This window comes from Andrographis paniculata, unplaced genomic scaffold (assembly GCF_009805555.1).
Source record: "Andrographis paniculata isolate CXL003 unplaced genomic scaffold, ASM980555v1 Contig45END, whole genome shotgun sequence".
Taxonomy (NCBI): domain Eukaryota; kingdom Viridiplantae; phylum Streptophyta; class Magnoliopsida; order Lamiales; family Acanthaceae; genus Andrographis; species Andrographis paniculata.
In genome coordinates this window covers 755,062-781,489 of record NW_026137579.1, presented here as the reverse complement: position 1 = coordinate 781,489, position 26,428 = coordinate 755,062, and the positions used below count along the sequence as shown (strand labels likewise).

The following is a 26,428-nucleotide window of genomic DNA, read 5'->3' as shown; positions in this document are numbered from 1 at the left end:
GAAAGAAAAAGTATATTATACGAAATTATACATATTTAAGTATAGCAAGTAAATGTGCAGAACCCAAAATCAATCATACCTAAGATGCCGTTCAACGGCGTGCTGGTGGCGTCCACGGCGAGCGTATCGGCGGAGTTGTGGCAGCAGGTGGCTTGCCTGCCGGAGCGTGACCGCGTCAGCAGCGATCAACTTCTCGATTTGGTGATCGGCTTCCCCCTCCGGCAGTTGGGGCGGTGGGCGCTCTACGTCTGGACCTATCTCTGCGTATCTCCCTATCCTCATCGCCTTCGCAGCCCTGATTCATATTACGGGGGCAGCAGCAGCGATGACGATTCCGACGGCGGCGGCGGCGGCACCGCGTCGGCATCTTCAGGTAGCACGCAGTACTACGGGGGTAGACGAGACTATGATTATTCTTCTGCACATTCCGATTAGACGACTTTTTCACAGATGAAATGAAACACGTGTGTATACGAGAAAATGAATTTTATCAGCAACATATGTACGTATCCTGTGTGTTGTGATTATCATTATCACTTTATCAGTATTATTGAAATGAAAATTTCTGGAATTCAAGCTTTGTGTGCAGTTAATTAATTACCTGTTCTTCGCATTGCATTTGTTCAGCTCCACAAAATTTGAGCCATAAAATTGATCTTAGTCTCGGCAATCGACGGGTTATTGAAACCAAGATTTGCTCCATTTGATCATTCCTGTGTAGGTTGGATGTTGTTCCATTTGGCACAGCCTCAGATCTTACAACAACAAGGAAAGAAACTAATAAGCGAAAAATATAGTTAAGGACAGAGATCTTTGGAAACAAAGAGCAGATAGCATTCAAGAGCAGATAAGGATTGCAGACTGACCTGAAATAAATGGTTTGAAGGAACTTTGGTGTCCCACAAACATCACTATGCCATAATCATTAACCATGGAACTGTAGAGAGACCAACCCAAAAAATGAACGTATTACTTGAATCGTGAGAGATTCAAGTTTATGTGGAGTACAATGCATTTACATTGCATCCATTTTGCTTTGAAGATTCAAGCAAGAGAAATATTACTCCAATACATTTGTGGTATATTTCTCAATGGCAGCTCATAAACTGCAGTAGACTTCTTTAAACAGATCGTCAAAGTGAAGGGGCAGAGAGACAAGGATCCACTGCATAGATTTCCTTCATGTCCAGTGACAAGATTCCAAGAATGTGTTGTATTTTGTGGAACTCTCTATGAGTTGTATCTCTAGCATCAAATACATGAGTGCAGTGACCTGTTTGTATCCAACTCATTCCAGGTTTTTTTCTTAAGCCTTTTTCCTTTATTAGAGCTCTAACCCTTGAAGAATCTTTCCACTTCTTTGTGGATGCATAGAGATTCGACAAGAGGATATGATACCCGGTATCTTCCAACTGACTTTGCAGTATTTCTTCCGCAAGGGCATCCATTGGTTCCATCATGTTGTGAATTCGGCAAGCAGCTAGCAAGCATCCCAGAACATTACCATCTGGTTCCTCAGGCATTCGTCTGATGAAGTCACACGCATCGTGAATGCGCCCAGCTCTACCTAGCAGATCTACCATGCATGAGTAGTGTTCCATGTTGGGCACTATGCCATAATCATTAATCATGGAACTGTAGAGAGACGAACCCTGCTGAACTAGGCCAGTATGACTACAAGCAGACAGAAGGCCTACAAAAGTCGCTTTTGTGGGTTGCATGGCTGAAGATTTCATCTCATCAAATAGTATCAGCGCTTGCTTTCCAAACCCATGGAATCCGTAGGCAGAAATCATTGTGTTGTAAGAAACAACATCCTTTTCCATCATGTGATCGAAAATCATCAGTCCATAATGTAGGTATCCGCATTTGCAGTACATATCAATTAGTGCATTATCCACTGAAACAGATATTGCAAGATTGCTTCTGAGTACATGGCAATGGACTTCCATCCCCTGTTTAAGGGCCCCCATTTTGGTACATATTGGAAGGATGCTCATCAGAGTGATGGAATTCAGTTTGACACCAGCCTTCCACAAATCCCGAAAGGTGTTGAGTGCAGCATCAGAATTCCCATAAGAAGCATGCCCTGCAATGGCTGAGTTCCAAATCATGATGTCCCTATCCGACCAATTGCTTAAAAGCATATTCAAGTCTCCAATGGAACCACAGCTCGAGTACATGAATATCAGAGCACATCCCACAACAACATCAAAGTCAAATCCTTGTTTCAGAATGAAGCCATGCATTGCCATCCCCTGCTCAAATAAGTTGAGCTTGCCAAGCGTCTGGAGGATACTTGACACAATAACTACACTGGGTTTTACACCAAGATTTAGCATCTCACGGTAGAGCTCAATGCTTCTCCAGTGTTGGCAATTCTGTGAATAACCAGCTATTAAGGTGCTCCAAGAGATGACATCTTTATTGAGCATTTTGCAAAACATACCGTACGCTTGATCAACATTTCCGAGTTTACAGTACATATCCATGACAGCATTTGAAACAACCAAATCATGGTGAAAGCCACTTTTCACAGCACAGCCTTGTAGAGACATCCCTGCATGTCTAGCTTCTGTACGGCCACAGGCTGGAAGTATTGCAGCAACCACCACTGGATCTGGACGCAAGCCTTCCAGCCTCATGTTTCTAAACAAACATACTGCTGCAGACCACTTCCCATGGTGTACTGTTCCACATATAATGGCAGTCCAAGAAGCAAGATCTCTCTCTTTCCGAGGCATATCATCAAATATTTTATGAGCTTCATCCAAGCTTCCGCATTTTGCAAACATGTCGATCAGGGCACATTTTGTGTATGCATTCACTTTTAAGCAGTGACGACTCTCAAAGGACCGGATCAAATCATGCACCTCTCTTCCCTTTTCAAGTGCACATAATCCTGAGCAGGCCTTTAAGATAAGCGGCCAAGTGTAATTATCAGGTACAATACATAGCTTGAATACCAAATCATCAAAGAACTGGATTGCTTGAGAAAATTGAGCAGCATCCACATAGGCCCGCATAATAGCATTACAGGAAATATTGTCGATGCAGTGGAACCTGTCAAAGACGAGTAGGGCTTCCTCTGGACAGCCCAACTGGGCAAAGACTTGAACAAGATTTGATGCCAGAGATGATGCTGGTGGGGTTATGTCACTGCCGGCGTTGAGTATGCCCTCAACCAGTAGGACACCAAGTAAACTTCTTGCTTTGTACAGCCGAGTATTTGGAGGCAACGATTTCGCGAGGAGAGTGGAAAGGCATTGATTGCATGACCGCTGAGACATGAAACCAGCAATGCTGGCGAGCATAAAAGGTTTGTGCCTCGGCGTCTGTACATTCTGATGGTTAAGGTTCCAACATATATTGACAAGGCTACTCGAGGCTCTGAACCGCATCAACTAAGTTCAGATCCGCTACATTAACCAGGGTCTTCAAATGTTCAGGTTAACCATCAAGTAGGCTTCCCTTCTCACAGTAAAGACAACACCAAAATCCCATTATCTTTACCACTACTGAAACGCTAGAAATTTCAAATTTGTTCCTTTTCGGTACGGATGGAACAAATACCCTCACCGTAAGTTAATGAATAAAAAGAATTTCATCGTTCAAATTCATACCATTCCGTCGAGTGAAGATTTAACCACACCAAGAAGCAATTCGCCGGCAGAGAGGTTGGGCGAGGCGTTCTGGGTAGAAGACGGTCGCCGATTAGGCCGGTGCAGACCTTTACTCACATTTGCTTCTGTTTATAGCCGCAGAGAGGGAATGACTGGACAAACAAGTTTTTTACACATTTGTATTGGGCCATGGACAACGACGATGGCCGCTGAAGACGATGTACGGCTGCTGATTATGGAAGGCTTGTTATTGAAGCTGGACTTTATATACTTAAATTATAAATGGGCTTTGAAGAGTCTCAGCCCACTAATAATATACGACGTTTTTCTTAAAAATTCTACGGCTTTGATTCAAATTTTTAATTTAATTTTTATTTTATAACTATATATATATATTTATTATTAAAAATATGTAAATTGGATGATAGAAAAAAACAAATTTGAAATACAAATCAAACAAATTCCAAATTTCTTATTATTCAAACAATTTTTTTTTTTTTTTTTTTTTTTTTTATGTTGAAAGGACAGGGGTTTTTGAGAAACACAGACATGGATAGTAAAGAAACGAACGCCAATCATGGTCATGGCCATCCCTAGAATAAACTTTAGATTATTTTCAAGGATTCACATCACATCCACAATCATTATGTTTCTTTTAAATTCATTTTTCGAATTTCATTATTTACATTCTATATTTTTCTGAAACAAAAATATATTCTTTTTATTCCATATAAAATATTTAATTTTTTGAATTTCAGTTTACTTTAGGTGACACTTTAATTACAATTACAATTTTATAATTCATAATTATTTTAATAAAAAATAGTAATAATTGTAAAGAGTCAATATATGGATATAGTGCACATATATTATTATTATCTAAAGTTGTGTTTCTAGGAATGGTCAACAAATAATTAAATAATTTGGTGTATTAATGTGCAGCGCCAATCATGCATGCAATGCAAACTGGAAACATACTAATAATAATAATAATAACAATAACAATAGTGATACCAATAATGGATCCGAATCCTAATCAAACACAACTCCTTCTCATAACACACACACACGCACGTACACGTGTGTATGTGTATTTTTGTGGATACAGCCAACTTGTGTTATGTGTATCTATATGCTACAGCTGCATTGCAATTTGCAATTTGCAATAATGAGTAGCTTAGCTTGTATTGTATTTGTATTGTATGTGTTGAATTTAGTAACAACAATTTATTCATTATCCAAATAATTATATTTAAAAATTTTATTTTGAGATAGCGACGCAGATTCTCTCGCATATCATTAAAATATTGATATATATATATATGGTTCCATTTCCATGGAGATGGAGGTGGAGGAGGCGGTGGACTCACTTTCCACCATCTTTATTGAAATCTGGATTCACATTCACACACAGCACCATTTCAGGGAAAGTACATTATGTAGTATTAAACCGGCGCTCTCTGTTTGTGTGTGTCTCTCTCTCTCTGTTGATTCATTCATTCACCCGACTCCATGGACAGAGCTCGCAGTTGTTCCAACAATGGCGGCCACTCGGCGCCGGCGCTGTTAATCGTCTTCTTCGCGCTGCTACCTTTACTATCTGCTGCTCCCAGGAACGTCCAGCTTCAACTTCAACTTCAACTTCAGAATCATTTGGACAGACTCAATAAGCCCCCAATCAAATCAATTCAGGTCAGGTCCCTCCGTATATAATTAAATAAATGTGTTTGTTCATCGACTCAATTCTTCTCTTTCTCGTACAAATGCAGAGCCCCGACGGGGACATCATCGACTGCGTGCACATATCCCAACAGCCCGCTTTCGATCATCCTTTCCTCAAAGACCACAAAATCCAGGTTCCCCTAATTCATCCATTCTTCCTCAACTCAATTAAAATTCCATCATCACAACACCTGAATTAAATACATTTGCTCATCCAGTCGATCCCCGGAGGGCTGTTCGACGATGTCAAGATTTCAGAAGCAATTCACAAAGACAAGAAAACAGCCAATCCTGCAGTCACTCAGCTCTGGCACGCCGGCGGCCGGCGGTGTCCGCCCGACACTGTCCCCATAAGAAGAACGAGCCAGGACGACGTGCTCCGGGCGAGCTCCATCAAAACTTACGGGAAGAAGAACCACAGAAGCTTCCCTAAGCCCCGGTCAGCAGACTTCATGAACCAGAGTGGCCATCAGGTTATAGTCATAATTGAAGATGAATTAACACGTCACTATCATATGACCAGATGATGAAATTTTTTGTTTATGCAGCACGCCATAGCTTTCGTCCAAGGCGGGAAGTATTATGGAGCAAAGGCAACAATCAATGTCTGGGAACCTAAGATTCAGCAGCCTAATGAATTCAGCTTATCCCAAATGTGGCTGCTTGGAGGTTCTTTCGGCCAAGATCTTAACAGCATTGAAGCTGGTTGGCAGGTATCATTCATAACATAACAGCCCTGATCATAGTGTATGATGGATTCAAGCTATATAATTCGTTTCAGGTCAGCCCGGATCTCTACGGCGACAACAACACCAGGCTCTTCACTTACTGGACTGTAAGCTAATACAAAAAAGTCGTCTTCTCTTTTTAAAAACTTATATGAGCCAAAAAGGATCAAGTGTGACATACTGTTGTGATGCAGAGCGATGCATATCAAGCGACGGGGTGCTACAACCTTCTCTGCTCGGGCTTCATTCAAGTAAGCAGTGACATAGCAATGGGCGCAAGCATCTCTCCGGTGTCTGCATTTCGAAATTCCCAATACGACATTAGCATTCTCATCTGGAAGGTGAAAACTATCTTATAAGCCACTCACCATACCTGAAGTTTCTTGCTTCTGATCATACATTTATGTATATACACAGGATCCAAAAGTCGGGAACTGGTGGATGCAGTTCGGGGATGACCATGTGATGGGCTACTGGCCATCAATCTTGTTTTCCAACTTGGGGGACAGCGCATCCATGATCGAATGGGGCGGAGAGGTGGTGAATTCACGGCCAGACGGGCGCCATACCTCGACTCAAATGGGGAGCGGGCATTTTCCGGAAGAAGGGTTCGGAAAATCGAGCTATTTCCGGAACATCCAAGTGGTGGACAAGGCTAACAATCTTAAGCCTCCAAAGGATCTTGGCACCTACACAGAGCAATCCAACTGTTATGATGTGCAACCTGGCCACAACAAGGAATGGGGACATTATTTTTACTACGGAGGCCCTGGTAGAAACCCTAATTGCCCATGAAAAACAGGCAAGAAGAAATGGATGAACAGCCTTACCCTTTTGACAAGCAATCTATGATTAATCAATCCAATTTAGTCTCGATTGATTCTCCCTTCTCTGCTCTTCTATTGTTTATCTGTAATTTTGCTAGGTTTGCTTGTAAAATGTGACCTCTGTGATGGTAATTTTTGACCCTTCTGCTGTCCCAAAAGCAGCCTGTAATTTTGCCTAAGTTTGTTGAAAAATACAAAAACAATGAAGATAAACAAACAAGTCTCTGGGGATTGCTTGACAGCTACAATTAACCATGTCTCACAATGTCACCAATCATTATTAAACTTTGAAGTGAATCAAACAGAAGCTACAAACAAATGAAGAAATTTCAATAAAAAGAGGCTGAAGCAGATAACTAATTAACTATGGCTGCAAGATGGGATCAAAATATGATCATATGCTGTCAGCTCAGCGATATGTATATATATATATATATATATATGCAACTGAACTAAAAGATGATTTCTTAAGACGAGCAATGTGCGCGCGAATAGCACGAGCAGTTAATACAGTAGAGGAACAACACAACCCAACAAAAGGGAGGATGGAAATGCAGAAAGGGGCGATATCTCACTAGCAATAGGTTATGTTTACTTTCGCAGTATTACATCTCTGAGAATGCTCGAATACTGCATCTGGATTTGTATGCTCTTTTCTGCATATTCCAAAAATGAGATGATGAGAAAGAAATAATGGTGGTCGAGCTCTTTGCCTCTGCATTTACCAGTCCATCACTCCGAATCGCTTTCCATGCTCCCCATAGCTTTCAATCCTCGAGGCTTCTGTAAACAAAATGAGTTCATTTGTTGAAAAGATAAATCGTTTAAGGCAAAAGAAACAATCTTGTAGGAAGGAATGTGATAAATCAAGACCATTGGACAAATGCAGTTTGGTATGTTAAAACTTATTACCTTCTTCGAAGTCTTCTTCTCTCTCACTTCATACCTCTCTTGGCACAAGTCTGTTAACCATGCTCCGGGACTCACCAACTGTAGAAACACGAGGATGTGAGATAAACGTGACAATACGCAAATCACGATTAAACAGCTCATGTGAATGTCTCAAATTTTCACTCACCAATATGGTTCTTTGGACCATCTTGGCCCTTTTCTTCGGCCTTTGTGGCGGTTTACAACCTTTCATCGCCATAAAATCCTCCTCTTTCTCTTTACTCGACAGCGTGATTAACAACTTGGGCCAAACAACTTTTTTCTTTTCCTCCTTTGGATCTGAAAACAATGCCTTGCAACCATCATCAAGCCCACCAGACCCCCTTGTTGTGTAATATCTGTCTTCCTTCTCAGGCGACAAGGATGTTGAAGCCTTTCGATTATCATTCAAAGAAGATCTACTCATCCCCAAATCCCTGAGAAGATCATCAATTCATTTTCAGTTCAAGTAAATACTGCTTCATTTCAGACAACCACCAAACTCATTGTGCTCAATTGTGGAAAGAAATCAAGAATTAGGCAGAAGGCCAGTTTCTTTTAGGAAGAATATCTTCTTAATTTCCCACTTTCAACATGACTCTTTTTCCAATTATGAAACAGATCCAAAAAAATAACAGTCCACAAGCACCCACAGAAATCCTCAAGTTTATCCAACTCATGAAATTCTTTTACAGAATGCTAAACCCAACTCTGATCCTTCCATAACAAAAGGATTTGCACAAGTAAATCTAAAATTTGCAAATACTTTCTGAAGGGACCAACCTTTTTCAAGAAACTTGAATCAGAAAAACAGGGACAAACCCAAACCCCAATACCGGAATCCAAATCTAAACACTCATCCTTCATTTCTCCAAAATAATTCATCAAAAAATCAGATAAGGATATAGATAATTTTTAAAAAAATAGAAGGAAGAAACAAGATAAGGAAAAAGCAAGGATTCAATCTGTCTTCTTGTTACCTATGAGAGCGATGAGGAGAAGGAACTGGAGGAAGAGGACGCCCATCTTTGCTGCAGCTATTAACATTATTGCTGTGGCTATTCTCTACCACTCTGGAAGTTATTTTCTTCTTCACAACGCCGCCGCCGCCGCTGACGCTGCCGTTGCCATCTGATTTTCCATTCAAAGACGGGTCTTTTACTTTTACACACCTCAGCCGCTTCCGATTCCCCCACTGCAATTTATCCATTCTCTGCGCTTGAAAAAAAGCAAAAATCTGCAGCAACAACAAAATTGAAAGCCCCCCATTGGAGATCTCTCAGTCAGGAACCGAACACACACAAATTGAGAGGCGAAAGCGAAGCGGGGAATGGAAGAACAAGGAAGAAAAGTCAAACCCACCTCAAGATCTGAGGTAGACGACAGTGCCAATGAAGATTGCCAAGAATGAGCCCGCCTTCCAGCAATCCAGCACCACAGCGTTCAGCAGAATTCCACAAGAGAGAAGAAGAGGGCAAAGGCAATACAGAGAGAGAAAGAGAAGAGAGAGAGCGTTACAGGTTGGAGTGGAGCACCAAAGGGTGGTTCTTGTTCCTTGCTGGGTGCTTAATAAGGGTTGCCCTGCTTTGTACCTTAAGAAAGCAACTAAATATCGACGCAAGGGGCGTTTGTTTTGTTTTATTTTGTTTTTGTAATAGACTGGTTGTAGAAGTAGCAAATGCATTTTATTCACTTGCTCAATCAAATCGACATTCACAACGAGAAATTGGGCTCTCTCTCTACAAACCATAAATAAATAAATATATCATCTTTGTGTGTCGTGTAAGTATTGGAATAGTAACCTAGTTATTTTTTTGTTTTTTTTATTACATGTGAGTGTAGATTTTTTAGGGGAAAAGAAAAAGGGTTCTTAGGATGGAGCGGGATTGAGCGGAAAGAATCTTGACCGTCAGATGAAAATTGACGGTGAGATGGATGGAGCGGACTGCGGAGCAGGCAAGTCAGTGTATGTATTTTACAAAAGTTTGAAGCCCATATGGAACTTTGGGCCCATTAAGATTGAATTCTCTGGGCCCAATAAGGTATTAACTAAAATACCAGTTTTGTAATTTTTTAAGAAACACTTTCCTTGAGTGTTTTTTTTTTAATTTCTTGGACAAACTATAATTGGAGTTCAAAATATTCCTCACGCAATTTAGGAGAATTTTGAAAATTATAACAAAGTGATAAAAAAAACAAGTACTTTGTCTTATAAAACTATACTTAAAACTTATAAATACAAAGATTAAGAAAAATAATATTTTAATATTATTTGTAAATTTATGAGGTTAGTAATACAATTTTTTAATTAAAATGGAATAAGTGTACTAAATATATAAAGCCCATCAAACACATTTGTATAAATAGATTAAAAAAAAAAAAAAAGGTATCGACTTTTAAAATATATACTACATATTACTAAATATAATGAGCACACTTTTAGTAGACAAATTAAAATCTAAAGTGAACATATTCTCACGAAACAAATATTTAATACTATAATATGAATAAATATTTAGTATAATAATTTGTATAAAAATAATTTTAGTATAATATATTTTAAAAAATTATATTTAATACAATATATTTTTTAATATTAAAATTGTTGTGCAATAAAGTTTATTAATAATTAATAGACACGATCTAAGATCTCGATACTATAGGTATAGGAGCTTATAACAGTATTAGGGTAATTTTACTAGTATCCAATAAAATAATCTTTGAGCCATAATTTATTGTAAAAATATAAGATCACTAGTGTAACTAAACATGGCGAAAAATCCACGGACAGGAATTTCAAACATATGGTACAAGTTACAAGGCAAAAAAAGTATACCCAAAAGTATGAGCAATGAAAAATTAAAAAATAAAAAATAAGCTGATGCAAAACAGTTCTCCCTCGATGGTTCAACAAACTTCAGCTCACCCCACCAATGGTCAAATAAGACAGCTGAGCTATACAACAATTCTATCACCATAATCATATTATCCACTAAATTTTCCCAATCATATGATAACTTCTACTTTCAAATATATATATACATATATGTATTTATTATATATTATTTTAAAAAATAAAAATTGTCATGCAGCAACTATGGCCTATACTTCAATTTTATCTTGCCTTTTTCCGGTATGGTTTGTTGAATGAGTAAGCCTAACATTGCAACCCAGGTACTTCAAACTATTTTTTTCTTTTTCCCAATGTCTTTCAGAATATGGAATAATAATGAATAAAAGACAGTTCCCACAAGTAATTTCACTCGGTAACACTTCTTGGATTCTAGTTCAAGCTAATGTCTTACTTGTGTTCGTTCATGGTAAAATGGCACACATAATTCTCTACCAATAATGATACAGGCAAGTAAAGTGCAAAAAAGTCTTCGAAACAAACCGTTCTGTAAAGAAACTTCCTCAGTCAAAGCCTCGGGCTTGGTTCCAGAGGCCCATCACACTGTAAACAGCATCACCTTATCAGATGAGGAGCTTTTCGATGGCATCCTGAAAAATACAATAAAATGTACTTGAGGAAGAATGTTAATGGCCATTGTTACAATTGATTAGAGATGATCATTACCTTCAATTGTTGTATTTGGGATTTCAACTGGCTTCCCTCGTTGCTAGTCACAGAACATGCAATGACTGGTCTGGTAACTCCACATGCACGACCCAGAGCTTGCTTTGATGGAACGAAAACATAGGGAACATTCTGCAATTATATGTGATATTGCTGTTTGTATTATAATCCATCATGACAAGTATTATATCAATGTGACATGGAATTAACAAATCAGCCATGAGATGATAATCTAAGAAAAAAACCAAAAGAAAATTTTTAATGCGCCAGCATCAATTTTCTTTTATTAGAGTCAATCACTGCATGACATGTCCTAATCATAGCACAGTTCCAAAGAAGCTTATGTCACAAATAGAGAGCATATCCTGTCAAGCTGGAAACATGAGATCTAAATGGGTGATAAGTTTATACTAAGTGTATGGGGAGAGGATTACATACAATCTTCTCAAATTGCAAATATCTTATTAACACATACCCCATTAAACTAAATTTCTTCACTATAATGGCACAACAAACACTAACTAGAGCATCTCACCTTCCTAATGTTAAAATATTTGACCCTATTTTCATTCACATAATAGAAATTTTGTAGATAACAAGCTCATAATAAAAGATAAACTAATCAGGCAGTGAGCTGAAGAAAGCGGTAAAATTCTAAGAATTTTTCGGGTGTGTTTGTTTTATGAAATGGTTTGAAGGAATATTTTTTGATGTGAGGTATAAGGAATTGTTTAGTAATATAAAAATAATGAATGTATGTAACACATTAATTTCTTTGGGAAAATGTGTTTATTTTTTGACAAAAAGAACACACCCTTAGACTTCACCAATAATCTTATTATTATTGGCTACTTGAAAATCAGGAGAACCTACTCGACACATGTCTAGAAGAATGTATCTATAATATGAGAAATCCCCATGAGTAACATATAGAAATTGTGAGAGGTTGCATCTTATGCATGCATATTGGCATCTTCTCACCAGAAGGATTTTTTTGGATAAAATATTCATTCCTCCACAAGCCCTAGAAAAGGGAAGGAAAGAGACATAAAACAATTGGAACAACCTAGATATTGTAAGGTTATCATAGCTCTCTACTAAGCCCTTAAAAGTGGTTCTTCTTTATGTGGCTCCACTCAATTTTTATTTCTGTGCAAATAGCCATAAATCTTTTGTTTTAAAAAGTATGCAAATTATAGCAGAAGGCTCTATAGATTTGAAAAATCTGAGACTAATTAGGCATACCTTAAAATTAGAATGTCTCGAGCAATGATCGAGTTTGATGAAATTTCAATTTCACTTTTAGGTTTCTTTTACAAGCTTAAAAGTTTCATACCTTATATATTTTTAAAAAAATTTTTACAATAACCACTGCAACCATATAGTTACAAAATTTAGGCAATGTCACTTCTTTAGCCCCCCTTCCACTATCAATACAAAGGTCGAGAATAACTTCTTGCTTAGTTTCAGAGAGAACTCAAGAATTACATCTGAAAATGTAATCGTTCCTTGAATTTTGCCTAAACTAATCAAAATGTCTATCAATTCTTAAAAGTTCTGATCTGTTTCCTTCCCATAAATGCTGTACGGGTTTTTAGAACTTTAGATCACTCACTAAGTTTAACAAAAAAGGAGTATCAGAGGATTTAGACAGACTCTGTGAAAACCACTGGAAGGATATCATTTGTCACACATTCTACTTCTAAATAGCACCTTTATCTTACATCACAAATATACAAAGAACCCTACGACAACTATAGTTGTAAACAGCACTTGGTGCAGCACACCAGACCCTCTAACTATTAATATAGTTTAATATACAACATAAACATATATGTGCACATAATATTTATATATGCCTTACAAACATAAATAATATTGAACAAGATTGAACTTCCAAATACACAATATAAAATATACATATAAGAATAAAAAGAAACAAACCATTTTATGTATAAACAGCAATACAAGCGCTAAAATTCGAGATAGAACAAATAAAACAGTTCAATGAGGAACAGCCGCTGCCTTACTGGTGGCTAAAGTGTGGAATGAGGGCAGGTGGCTATGGTCGGGAGAAACTCATAAAGAAAAAGGGTAAAACTTTTATATCATTATTTAACTAATAAAAACAAAATAGGCCCTAACTAATCCTATTTGTCCCTAATAAATAAAAAATAAATAACAAAACCACACATTTAACTAAGTAATCCTTATTTATGATAATCCTAATTTATGTTACTGTTGTAAGCACTAAGCTTTTCATATCCTTAATTATGTGCATTATTTTGCCAACAACTAGAACACACGTTTCATAGGCAGATACACACTCCCTTGAATTCAAAGAATTATTAAAGCTACATGTTCATACAATTCAATGTTGTCTCTAACTAACAATCACCATCAGTCTATTCACATAACAACACCCAGGTGCCAATGCACAAGCAATTAATTACCATTTATAGATATCCACACTAACGAATTGAAAAGCAAGTTAAAACTAAGAGCTTACCTTGTCCTCTGCAAGAAGTGGAAGGTGAAGAAGAATCTCAAGGGGCTCAGTATCCGCTGCCATAACAATGAACTCTGAAATTCCTCTGTTCAGCGTCTTCGTTGCTGTACAGAATTAGTCGTTAAAAACAGCCCTCCAGGCAGCAGCATACAAAACAAATTAAAAGAAAAACAATATACACCTTCATTGGCACCCTTTTTGAGTTGTTTGTAATTGGCTGCTTGTTGAACCAGATCAAGGATAGTTATAGTGAGTTGCGCATCCGCCAATGGATACGCTTTCGGGTTCACAGCTTCTGCAGTCTGCTCCACACACATAATATGCTAAGACATCGTCCCCAAAATACTTGGCAAAAATAAAAAAAATAAAACATAAAACATGAAACGGCATCAGTGAAAATTTAAGAGGAATACCATGATGGCCGAGAATTTAAGCAGAGAAACACCGAAGCAACAAGAGGGAAGATTAGTAGGGTTTTGAAGAAGCTCCGGAGCAGAAACTAGGGTTTAGGAGAGTTGGACGTTTATATGGAGTTCTAATTTACGGTGTATAAAGATATAGATATATGCAAGTAAAATTATTTGGGCCATATTGATAAAATCCCGATAAACTTACAAATTTTGGGCCTAAGTATAACAAACAACCAGAAGTCCATTAGTAGCACGTGCTCATTACACGTCAGCACGCTCCCGAGTAAAAAAAAAAGATGAATGAGAGGAGAGTAAATATCCCTCCATCACAAGATTAACCTAATTGATTTTTTTCATGCAATCTAAGCAGTATTGAATTCTATAGTTAATTAATTTGATTTCATATTTTTTTATTTTTTTTCATTAAGTAAAGAATTAAAATAAATTTTGTTTAATTGTTTTTTTTTTCTAAGTAACTATAATATGTATTGAAGTTAATTTTAAAAACATATATTGTACTAAGTACTCAATAGAATCATTTTTAATAGCATTATTCAACAATACAATTTTAAAACAATGACATTGGCAATTTTTGAAGGTTTGTTTACTTAGAAATTGATTTTGTGGGTTGATTTTAAATTTTAGTTTGAATTGTAAAGTGTTAAGTTGTAGTAAGTTAGCAGGGAGAATAGAACGGAACAGAACAAGAGACCAAATTAAAGAGCATGGAAGTGGAAACCAAAAAGAAATGAAGGCCAGAAATCAAAGTCCAACTTTAACTACACGATGATGATCATGTACATTGCATTGCATTGGAGGAATACATAGATGTCGTAAAATTTACACCATTCCTCACTGCCCCCCACTAGCAAACATTTTTTTTAAGCTTTTCCACACAAAGATCGAGCGCCAAAGAGTTTACAAAAAGTAGCAGAGCAGAGCAGCATACCGGTTGTTTAATTTGGTCGCTCACAGCCCTCTGGTCGATGAAGAAGACGACGAGGATGACAGAGCTTTGCCCAGGGACACCGAGGATAGGGATGATGCCCAAACTCCCGCATTTCTCGCCCCTTGGTGGAAGTTCCTTGTCTTGCAAATTTTCAGCTTGCTCCAAATTCTCTTCACATCAATCAGATGTAGCACGTGCCCTAAGACCTGCCTCGACTCTCCAAATATTGAAAGATTGAGACGAGGAATGTATGCCATCCATAGTGCCATTAACCGCGATAAAATTTCCGGGAAAAGGTAGAGGAAAGCCCTCAGGATGACAAACATAACAGAAAGCAGCAGATAAGGTTCCTTCGCGAATGTCACCTTCAGTGACGCTCCATCCCAGAGTTTAAGGACATGTGAACCACCTGCAGAATCCTTTGGAGTCTCTGTTTCTTCGACTAAATTGATCAGAGGATGTAGCCCTGAGTATTATTCAGATGTAAGATGAAATAGCTAGACAATTTTATCTTCCAAACATACAGGAGAAATATCAACTCATTATGTATCAAGAAGAAGAATAGGAATCATACTGCAGTTGCTACCTGTAGCTCTTTTATAGAAATTTACAAGCGACTGGAGATCTTTTTGACCATGATATCTCACCCTTGATGTCTGATTCACCATCAGCAGTGCCGGTACACTGTGAATCCCATATCTAGAGAATACACTGCACAGATAATATAAATTGAATAAAACAAGGGAGAGACTGATGAAAAGTGTCAAAAAGTCACAAATCAGTTCATTTTTTGGACTCATAGGAACATAGTTACAAGAGTGATGCCCCATTGTTGCGTCATTAGAATCTATAATATCTTACATTTGAGCATCTATCAAATGAACACCACACAAAACAGACTGTATGTGATGCAACTGTGGCAAATCCTTACAAGGATCTACATAAATTTGGTGAACTATGACATACTACAAATGGTTAGAAAATAAAGATTCAGCCTCTTACAGGTAGAGTGAATAAACTCTGCCAAATATATTAACTTTGCATGGATTCCCATAACTGAAAACATAGTTTCTCACATAACTCTTATCCTTCTCACACAAAAGAGTACAAATTCAATATTGACTCAATCCCAGCCATTTAAAAACTTCCAGTTTATAATTACTTGAAAGAACACATACCCAATTAAGTACATTTCTTATAACATAATCATTGCATGATAATCTATAGAAATACAAAATTTACACTTTACACAACTGTGTCAGTCAACAGAAAATATAATCCAGCTATATACAATAAAGAAAAGGTTAATAATAATAATAATAATAATAATAATAATAATAATAATATAAATAATAATAATCAGAGGGCATCGAATATTCAAAGAATGCATATACTATCCACACACCTTGGCATGGCTGAAGATTGTTCAACCATTACATGTTTGATGTAAGGATACATGGCGCTGAGAGTTGTAAACTTCGACAGATAGGTGCTTGAGAAAGGACACCAGGAAGCATAAAACAGAATAGCAGTGTATTCATTTTTCTGACTGGAGTTAACAGCTTTCTCCAATGAATCTCCATCCACCTTCAGTGATATATAAATATATTTTGGTAAATTATTCAGCTGATAATGAAATATCTTATACAACTATGAATTTTATTTAATTTTTTTTAAAAAAGACTAATGAAAAGCTATTAGCAATTTTAATTTTACATAGCAAGTGCAGCTATAATATGGCATCAGTAATTCAAACCAACCACAAGAGCTGTCATACCACAAAAAGTCGGACCAAATATTTTCTCACAGGTAAAAGCCATGATCATAGACACTGAAAGCAGTTTGAGAATAATTATTATATTGTAGAATAAAGATCATCATGCAATAATATAGATCACACCATTAGGTTTATCTGACGTGATTTTTACTCCGGTCATCAATCCATGATTTGTATACCACAATGGAGAGAGAGTAAATTTTCGACTCATTAAAGAAGCTGAAATATCATTCAAAGAATTCCGGGGATGATGACTGCTTTAGGACACAATGCAAGAGACTGCAACAGTGCCTTTCAATCACTGAAAATATTTTAATATGATTTTGTCACACAAGATACGCTAGCTTCATTCTAGCCCAGGGAAACTGATCTCATGCGCCAATATGACTGGTAGTCCTACAAGAAGGAACTAATAAACTACGCAGGGTTAAATGAGCCATGAAGTGTCTGCTTTCAATATGTAACTTTATCCTCATCGCTAAGCTCGGATATCCTTTTGTTATATTGAAAACATAAGATTCCTGTTAAGCCTCTAGATCTCAATCAAATAAATAAGTCTAACTGCTCATATATCATAAGATTAAAGCCTTTATATGTTACAAGCTTCAAATAGCCTTATTCAGTTGGCCACATGAACTTTACATCCATCTGATAATCTAAAATAGTCCCGATAGAATGAAGGTCAACCATAAGCACGCAACAAACTTCCACAAACACTGAATTAAAGCCTAAAGGTCTACCCGAGAAACCAAAGACTTTTCCTTATCCTATATAATCGTATTACCGACCTACTTTATAAACAAATCAAGATGCTTCCAAAAGAAGAGGAAAATCAAGTCAGATATATCACCGAAATTCTTTTTCCAACAAAGCCGTCGAATAAAATCCAACTGCTATTCATGGCCAATTTTCAAATAGCAAATTCAAGAAACCATTTCTTGTACTTGTTTCTACAGTGATGAAGAAACGGGTAAACAGATTCCCAAGGACAAGGGAAGCATAAAATAAATAAATAAATCAAATCCAGAAACAATTAAACAAGATGGTGTTATGTGTGCGAGCGTGTGAAACGAAAGAGATAATAAAAACAAACAGTACGTGATTTTCAAACTACACATCGCACAGCGAATCACACAGCAAAATAGGAAAAATTAAACCCAAGAAATACCTGGGTAGGTGGCGAAGAGAAGGGATTTGAAAACGGGCACTGCGAATTGAGATCGTAGAGGAAGGAGTTGAAATCACGAGGGCAGACAGAGGGTGTTGAAGCCGATCCAAACGATGCCGCCGATTCCACCAACACACACATCAACAATACACACATATGTTTGTCCATAGAAATTCGCATCGGTAACCTGAAACCGCCGGCCGTCCGACCGACCAACTTCCGACAGAAATATACGATTCTGGCTAAATTGGAAACACAAAAACCCTAGAAATTAAAGAGAAAAAGGCAAGAAACTCGAGCGGATACACAAATCTCCCTGATCATATCCAGCTTCTGCCTGGAAATTCCTCGTTATCTTTGCAATCCGATTCCGTCCCTCTTTTCTCGTCGCCTCACTTATTTGTCGGGAACCAATCCGTTTGCAAAGAAGGAACCATCCACCCCTCTTCCCCTTATTTACTTATTTTACTTATATATAATAATAATAATTTTTATTTTACAAATATTTATTTAATAAAAAATTGACAGAGTCATCGGACCTGCTAGCTGAACTAACCAATAAATTTTTATATTACAGCTAAAATTTCAACCTCAATTCACACTCAGTTATCCATGTTAAAAATATTTATGAATGGTCATTCTTAATTGATTAAATATTAAAAAAACAAATAAAAATGATAACAAATCAAATTCGTTTCATTGATCCTGAGTTTATACCACCATATACAAATTCGATTCACTGAACATAAAAATTCAAATTTTTTTAAATTCAAAAATAAAAAAGTACGTATATTATAATAAGACCAAAAACATATGGAATGAATTTGGGCATGCTCTAAAGCAAATTGAACAAGCCATAGGTCTGTTTGAACCAATCGCAGACAGACACGTAATCAACAATGCTCATATAGAGAACACTCATCACTGCTGAAATTATTCGGCCGAAGCAGTCATCAATTTTTGAGATCTAATAATAATAATAATTAAGAATCCAATTTCTATGGTAGCTGGCGGCTGGCTGCTCTTAATCTCAGTCTCAGTTCAAGTTCAATTCCAAAAATGTTCATGGTTCTTTGTAATGATATAATAATAAATCTTAGTGTTTGAAGATGCAAAGTCATGAAACCCTCCAAGGAGATACCAAAGCATTATTCAAGATTAGCAGCATCCTGATCACAATCCCATAGACTTCTCCATCTTCTGGATTTGGTTCAGGAATATCCATGTCATCTGCAATGTAACAACAACCGCGACCGGCTGTCAGAAATCGGGACAAAGATACAGTGTTCGAAGGCAGGTGAAGGATAGGGACAGCAATTATACCATGACATGAGGCGCAATTCGAACACAATATACGGGAAATCCTGAGTACAGCTTCAAAGGTCCTCCTGCTTTCAGCGTTTTCATGGCGCAGTCCAGTGATCCAGTGTAGGGATACTTTCCCGTAGCATCCGGCTGCATTTTCTGTATCTGGGTTTTGACATAGTCGAATGGCAGGCTGCAGGCCGCAGCAAAGAATCCCGAAACCGAACTTGCCCCTGAATGTATCGACACCAAATAGGGTTCATATATTTTATGCAATCAAAACACTTGAATGACGTTCTACGAGTTTATCTTATCTTACCTAGCACGGTGGCAACCTCGCCAAGACCGAGTGAATCCTTGCAGAACTCCACAGATTGGTCGTAAGAAGCAAGCATGCCCATGTTGAGAGCCATGGCCCTCACCACAGTCGGGCCAGCGCCTTTCCATAGGGCAAGCACACCCTCATCAGCAACGATACGGTAGAGGGCTTGGAATGCATTGGTGTAGTTTCGCCTTTGGGCAACAGGTAGGGTTGCGTCGGCCTGCATGCGAATGAGCGCCAGATCTGCAGGATTACCAACACATGCCCCTATTGCTCCGGCAGTCAATCCACATATGGCCTTCTGATAAAGGGGTAGGGGCTTCCCATCGTTTGCCTCTATGGCTTTGTTTGTCAAAATCCTGTTTGACAATTTCAGACAGCATTTAATTCACGCTAAACATTTGAGCCATTCACGAAACCATGTAGATTTTTTCCAAGTCATGAAGCACATCGACAACTAGAGAGATCATTATCCAAAATTACATGATATAATAAAAATTCAACATAAAAGGTTTATCAACTACTTCCAGAGAGAATCCTCTCGCTTAATTGAACATGGTCACGACTAGCTATGGTTGACACAATCAAGATAATGTACTCACTTAAATGATCCAAGCCGTGCAGTTGTATACGTTGCTTGTCGAAGAAGCCCAGCAGACAAACCCTGTAGAAACAACAAAACAAATAAGCTCTAACTAATTCAAGATGTGTTGGATTTAGATAGATAATATAAACTATAGAAAAACCTAAAAAAACATCATGGTTATTAGTAAGCATAGCACAAGCACAGCACTCGACATACTGAATAGCAAGTATAACATTTTCTTACATTTTAGAGGTGAAAAAACACGCCCAACAAACGCATTACAACTGTGTTAAAGTGAGTGTCCTAGTGTAAGAAAGCTTTAGGCGCATGAATAGTGCTTCCGAGCAATCACAACTATGATAAGCTAAAAGTATGCACAAAAGTTTCGCTGCCTTCATCAATTCTGTATACTAAAGAGTCAGGCTGCCTATCACCTAAAACAAATTCACTTTAACCCTAAAACCAAGCACTTAATAATATAGCAGGTGAAGCCTTCGAATGTGTACAGTATGCCTTATACATGATTATAATTGGCAGCAGTTTAAAAGCGGTAGCATCCCAAACAAGATAAAAAGAATGTAGGTATTGTGTGTGCCAAAAAAGTCCGATGCAATGCATCACCGTAAATATATAACCATCTTGGTCAAGTTCAATCCCATAAATCAAATCATCTTATACACAATTTTGGCTCCCGAACATAACAAAAGGTATAACAGTATCTAAGAGGAATGTAGAGGGATGTTGTGAGGCCTATTTGGCACAAACAAACAAACCTTGTAAAAGGCACCAAGACCCTCGTTTTTGAGCATGTTCTTGGTCACCTCGCCAGCTGATCCCTGGCCGAGCTGTATTCTCACCTGAAATGAAGATAGACATGACAGATCAGAGGTAATAGCCTCCAATTCTTGGAAGCATTCAAAGAGACTTCTCAAATCAATCCATTCCATGGAATTTGTTCATGCTCAATTTGCAACGATCTAATCGCACAAAGAGAACCCAAACAACGCTCTAGAAAAGTGCAATTCTTCAACAAACAAATGCAAAACCCAGCGAACACACCAGAGATCTAAACCCATAACAAAAATGAAAAAATCTAACAAGAGGATTTTTTCAGAAGAAACAGAACAGCACAGTATCAAATCCACAACAAGATTCACGGATTCGTTCCTGACGAGCAAAACAATACAAGACAAGACCCATCTGATCCTGGATCTGAAACCCTGCCTGGATACCACAAACCCCAAAATTCGAATCTAAACCCTAGAGACGCAATCAAATCTAAACCCTAAAGCCGCAATCAAATCCAGCGGATGCAGAAGAAGAAGATACCTTGACCATGTCAATGGGCTGAATGACACAGGTCGCAAGCATACCAGAGGCGCCGCCATTAACAAAGGGCTTGACGGCAGGCCACACTCCTCCAGTTTTCGGCTTCTCTTCCCCCATTATTCTTGATTTGGAATTCCTTGAGCAAAGGGGGGAGAGATTTGGGAGGAATTAAAGTAATGGGCGATGAAGACGACGAGAACGAGGGTTTGGTTAACAAGGGCAGGCACAAATATAGAAGAATATGATATATATTAAATTAATATTTTATTAGTATTTCTTTGGACAGCCATCCACTGCAGACTTCAAGTGTACACCACTCCGATCCCATCTCCACCCCAGCTCCACCAACGAGTCGCCATCCCAATTACTACTGTGGGACCAGCTTTGGTTGCTTTGACCCATCGCTATTTCTTGGTGCTAATTTATTGGTCATTGCTAATTAGAAATTTGAAAAACCCTTGAAACTGCCATTTTTGTGGCAGAAAATAATTGTTTTTTTATATATATTTTTACGTAAAATATAATAAATTATTTAAAATAATATAAAAATAATAAATATATAATATATTAATTTTTTAAAAAAAATCATATTTTCAATTAAAAAAATACCCTAAGAGCACGTTTGCTTTTTGGATAGACTTTGATTTTTTTCATTATTTTTTCATCGTATTTTGAGTAAATTTTATGTAATTTAATAATTTATAAATTAAGTTTGAGAAGATAAATTATATTAGAAGATGTGTGAGAGATAAAATATTAAAGGACGTCTAATGTTTAAACTAGTAACTTTATAATTACAAGTTTATTTCATACTGATCGTTCTTAAATCTATGATATTGTTTAAAATAATATCCTTCATCCACTCGCACAATGTACACGATATTTTAAAAATTTCAATTACAAAAATAATTATATTTTAATAACTATCAATTCTATTTTTTTTTTAAAATAGTTATATTTTACTGTTATTTTAAAAAATAAATAAATAAAATAAAATTATAATTATACTCCCTCCGTCTCTTAACAATTTACAATTTATCTATTTCCGTTTTTTTAGTAATTGTACTGTCTACCTAACATTACAAATATTCTTATAATTTAAAATATATTACACAGATGTCATTACCTTTATATCATACAATACTAGTATGGTTAATTTAGTCTTTTTCTTTTTTTTTTTTTACCTTTATTTATACTTTATCCCAATATAATACTAATTGAAATTGTTTTTTATCATTTTTGTTTTATATCAGTAAAAATTATTAATTTTTATTATAATAAAATTAATTAATCATTAATATTAAAATACTTTTATATATACTTTCATTGGTATATTTTGATTTGAAATTATACTATAAAAAAATAGTATTGATTTTGATTTAAAATAGTAAAATAATAAATTATTGTAATGTTAAAAAAAATTAAAAATACTAATTTTAGTATAAATAGATTGAATTATGAGTATATATTTATACACTAAATACAAAAATACTAAAACAATATAGAATGTTTTCGATAGTTTCGCTGTTTCAATATATACTGAAAAAATGTCGAACTATATACCGTTATCAGTATATTTTATTTTCTTGATACGATATGATAATATTTCCACAATTTGAATATTTTTTCCATCCCTACCAAATAGGAATATGAGTTTTTTTATTTGCGGCTTGAACTTGACTGGGAGGGGAAGTTAGCAACAAGAAATGCCGTTTCCCATGACGCTTTTTGTCTCAATTCTTGACTATTTTATAATGGAATTAATGTAGTAAGAAAATGACAACTAATTGAAGACGACGATGATAATAGGAAAATGAGATTTATTTAGAATCTGTCCACACAGATAAAGAATGTGCACTTTTCGGATAACAATTGCAAGTTCCTACATCATTCAAAAAAAATAAAAAAGAAATATATATTGCATCTACATGGGCCCGAATTTTGAATCATATATAATTATATATTCTATCAAATACTTTATTAAATAATAGTGAAATGAAATACTAATACCCATACTACTTAATCTAATGTAATTTGTATTTTTGTAAGACTTTGATTTTCTCTAATTTATTCAAACGATGAATATCTCCCCACTTATTTATAAAATTTTGACAAAATTTGGTGATGATTTTATTTACTAGGGTGTGTTTGTTTGGAGAATTGGATTTTTAATCCATTATTCATCTTATTTCTCTCAAAATATCAAATCAAACACCTATTTTTTATTTGTTTATATTAAATTAAAAATCAATTTTATATTCAAAACATTACGCTCAAGACCTATTTATATCACATCACACAGCTATTCAAATTCAAAATTTTTACTATTCAAATCACAGATAAACACACCTGAGTTAGGTCACCATTACTTCTAATCAAATTGATGGTAATATTAATAATACTCCCTCAACCCCAGATACCGTGTCTGCTACACTGTAGATACGGTATTTTATGAGGGGTGTAATTAGTAGATAATTAAGAATGTATTAGTGAAAATAATTGTCCTATAATATAAATAATTATAAATTAAGATTAAGGTAACTAATTAGTTTAATTAAAATTTAAAAAATAAAATTTAAAAATTTAAAATGAGATTACAGTGTGTAATCATTTTCCAAAAAAAGAAAGTGACATGGTATGTGGGACGGACAAAAACGGCAACATGACATAGTATCTGGGACGGAGAGAGTAATATTTATTATTTCTGTTTAATTTTTTATTTTTTTTTTAATGGCTATGACTCATTGTTCTTCTATTCAAGTGTGCTTTGGTTTGAAAGTGTAGCTTATTGTGACTCAATTTTCTATATAAGTGTGCTTCGCTTTGAAAGTGTATCTTATTGACTTTAAGTAATCAATTCAATCTGGTTTAACTTTTATTTATAATATCATACCCAAATTCTAATTGTATTTTTCTTTTGATTATTTATATATATATATATATATATTTTTTTTCTCAACATGTTGGCTTTGTTATTTTTTTTACTTTACATTGTTCATTTTTTAAAAATCTATATTTTCAAAGAAATAAATTATTTTTCATTAAATATTTTCAAAATAATAAAAACAATCTCATCCAAACAATATTGTAATTTCTGTAATACTTTTGTAAATTTCAATAACTACCAAGAAAAATTACATCAAATTTAACACATTGACATAACACAACAACTGTTATTATTATTATTATTTTATTGAATAATATAAATAATGGTGTCACATTGTGATCAAAGTGCCCAAGAAACCCCTCCATTGTATGTAATTGTCAAATCAAAATTAAAATCACTCATCAGATTTCAAAATTAAGCCCCTCATGCATGCGTGCATTAATTACTCCCTCCGTCCATAAACTAATGTCCTATTTTTTTATTTGGGACATAAAAGAACTATTGTTTTATTTCATTTTTAAAAACATAAATTTTATATTTTTACTCTTCATTCGTTTATTACTCGTAATCTCTACTCTAGAACAAGTTTGTCAATTCATAAAAAAACGATCACCTAAAAAAATCTGTGGACAATAAAATTTAGACTGATGAAGTAATATTTAATGCTATTAATTTATTAGTTAAAAATTTATGTTCAATTCAATTAATGCTAGTAAGGAGTATTTATTTGTGGTATTGGGCCCGTCTCCCAAATGGGCTGGACTCCCAATCCCAAATAAAATGAGAAATTTGTGTAGCCCAATTGAATTTCACCGCTACTCTTTCAAATAAATTCAATAAAATTAGGAGTTTAATAATTTTTTATTAATTGTTGTTTGCTTGTGTTGTACTTTCAATGTTTTTAATTTTAAATATGTTTGCTAAGATTGTACTTTCTCCATATACAAAATTTGGAAAAATATAATTAATTAATTAATTAAACAATGATTAAACTAAATAAATAGTATTTTAATATTATTTTTGTACTTTTGCTGTAGATATTTTCTTATAAGATTAGTAATTAAAATGTAGATTAAAATAGATATGAGTGTAAAAATATATGTTGTCTATCAATAAATATAGTGAATATATATATATATTTAAATAACAATAACATGCAAGTTTTTGAACTTTTTTACTACTAATTATAATATAAACATCTATACTTTTTAAACATATTAAAATGATTGAAATAATATATATATATATATATATTTGTTTTAATCATATCAATGTAGAGCTCAGCTCTCCTCTTATTTATATATGTCCAAAATTTATCATTTTTATAAAATAAAATTCAACTAATTATTATATAGTATTGTTGAATATATCTCACACTAGGGTGTGTTTGTTCGGGGGATTGGATTTAATTTTCTACTATTTATTCCATTTTTTTCCCCCTAAAAATGTCAAATCAAATACTTATTTTTTATTTTTTATATTATACTAAAAATCAATTTTACATTTAAAACATCGCATCAACACATATTTATATCACATCATACGACTATTTAAATTCAAAATTTTTACTATTCAAATCCCAACTCAAAATCCAAACCCCAAGACAAACACACCCTTAGGATTCTCCTAATTTATAAAATGAAAAGCTATTAATCCAGATCTCTTTTTAATATGATTTTAGAGTATATAGCAAAATTAAATTTTAGAATATTTTGAATTTAGAGAATATATATCCCTAAGCATCCGTCGATATATTTATTTTACTCGTATTTGAATTGA

The 26,428-nt window shown here is 35.4% G+C and overlaps 7 protein-coding genes across 11 annotated transcripts; 2 read left to right on the top strand and 5 right to left on the bottom strand.

Moving 5' to 3' along the window:
• Window positions 1–84: 84 nt before the first annotated feature.
• LOC127251702 (uncharacterized) lies at window positions 85–580 on the top strand. The gene has a single exon (XM_051275525.1). The coding sequence runs from the start codon at window positions 85–87 to the stop codon at window positions 433–435; it is 351 nt and encodes a 116-aa protein (XP_051131482.1). The 3' UTR covers window positions 436–580.
• LOC127251700 (pentatricopeptide repeat-containing protein At3g16610-like) lies at window positions 271–3,868 on the bottom strand. Of its 3 annotated transcripts, XM_051275523.1 has the most exons (4): window positions 3,624–3,868; window positions 867–3,471; window positions 602–755; window positions 271–418 (listed from the first exon to the last, which is right to left on the bottom strand). In XM_051275523.1, the coding sequence occupies exon 2, from the start codon at window positions 3,399–3,401 to the stop codon at window positions 1,134–1,136; it is 2,268 nt and encodes a 755-aa protein (XP_051131480.1). In that variant the 5' UTR covers window positions 3,402–3,471; window positions 3,624–3,868; the 3' UTR covers window positions 271–418; window positions 602–755; window positions 867–1,133. The 3 variants fall into 3 exon arrangements, with proteins under 3 accessions (XP_051131480.1, XP_051131478.1, XP_051131479.1); XM_051275521.1 differs by having other exon boundaries at window positions 867–3,868; XM_051275522.1 differs by having other exon boundaries at window positions 390–511; window positions 867–3,868.
• A 1,267-nt stretch (window positions 3,869–5,135) lies between these two features.
• LOC127251823 (uncharacterized) lies at window positions 5,136–6,915 on the top strand. Its single transcript, XM_051275714.1, has 7 exons — window positions 5,136–5,315; window positions 5,393–5,479; window positions 5,564–5,818; window positions 5,894–6,058; window positions 6,127–6,180; window positions 6,268–6,414; window positions 6,491–6,915. The coding sequence occupies exons 1-7, from the start codon at window positions 5,136–5,138 to the stop codon at window positions 6,866–6,868; spliced, it is 1,266 nt and encodes a 421-aa protein (XP_051131671.1). The 3' UTR covers window positions 6,869–6,915.
• A 14-nt stretch (window positions 6,916–6,929) lies between these two features.
• LOC127251824 (uncharacterized) lies at window positions 6,930–9,519 on the bottom strand. 3 transcript variants are annotated; one of them, XR_007838974.1, is made up of 6 exons: window positions 9,193–9,519; window positions 8,811–9,067; window positions 7,979–8,267; window positions 7,813–7,890; window positions 7,476–7,683; window positions 6,930–7,063 (listed from the first exon to the last, which is right to left on the bottom strand). XR_007838974.1 is itself a non-coding variant. In XM_051275715.1 (5 exons), the coding sequence occupies exons 2-5, from the start codon at window positions 9,038–9,040 to the stop codon at window positions 7,633–7,635; spliced, it is 648 nt and encodes a 215-aa protein (XP_051131672.1). In that variant the 5' UTR covers window positions 9,041–9,067; window positions 9,193–9,519; the 3' UTR covers window positions 7,349–7,632. The 3 variants fall into 3 exon arrangements, 1 of the variants encoding a protein (XP_051131672.1); XR_007838973.1 differs by having other exon boundaries at window positions 6,940–7,075; XM_051275715.1 differs by lacking the exon at window positions 6,930–7,063 and having other exon boundaries at window positions 7,349–7,683.
• Window positions 9,520–11,005: 1,486 nt separating this feature from the next.
• Window positions 11,006–14,477, bottom strand: LOC127251371 (uncharacterized). Its single transcript, XM_051275035.1, has 5 exons — window positions 14,330–14,477; window positions 14,098–14,218; window positions 13,917–14,020; window positions 11,408–11,539; window positions 11,006–11,331 (listed from the first exon to the last, which is right to left on the bottom strand). The coding sequence occupies exons 1-5, from the start codon at window positions 14,330–14,332 to the stop codon at window positions 11,305–11,307; spliced, it is 387 nt and encodes a 128-aa protein (XP_051130992.1). The 5' UTR covers window positions 14,333–14,477; the 3' UTR covers window positions 11,006–11,304.
• A 598-nt stretch (window positions 14,478–15,075) lies between these two features.
• Window positions 15,076–18,694, bottom strand: LOC127251592 (5'-adenylylsulfate reductase-like 5). Its single transcript, XM_051275336.1, has 4 exons — window positions 18,221–18,694; window positions 16,681–16,862; window positions 15,862–15,986; window positions 15,076–15,741 (listed from the first exon to the last, which is right to left on the bottom strand). The coding sequence occupies exons 1-4, from the start codon at window positions 18,398–18,400 to the stop codon at window positions 15,296–15,298; spliced, it is 933 nt and encodes a 310-aa protein (XP_051131293.1). The 5' UTR covers window positions 18,401–18,694; the 3' UTR covers window positions 15,076–15,295.
• A 324-nt stretch (window positions 18,695–19,018) lies between these two features.
• Window positions 19,019–21,999, bottom strand: LOC127251593 (mitochondrial dicarboxylate/tricarboxylate transporter DTC). The gene is made up of 6 exons (XM_051275337.1): window positions 21,763–21,999; window positions 21,207–21,290; window positions 20,450–20,511; window positions 19,845–20,206; window positions 19,544–19,758; window positions 19,019–19,450 (listed from the first exon to the last, which is right to left on the bottom strand). Exons 1-6 carry the CDS (start codon window positions 21,877–21,879, stop codon window positions 19,394–19,396), a joined length of 897 nt encoding a protein of 298 aa, XP_051131294.1. The 5' UTR covers window positions 21,880–21,999; the 3' UTR covers window positions 19,019–19,393.
• Between the last annotated feature and the right edge of the window lie 4,429 nt (window positions 22,000–26,428).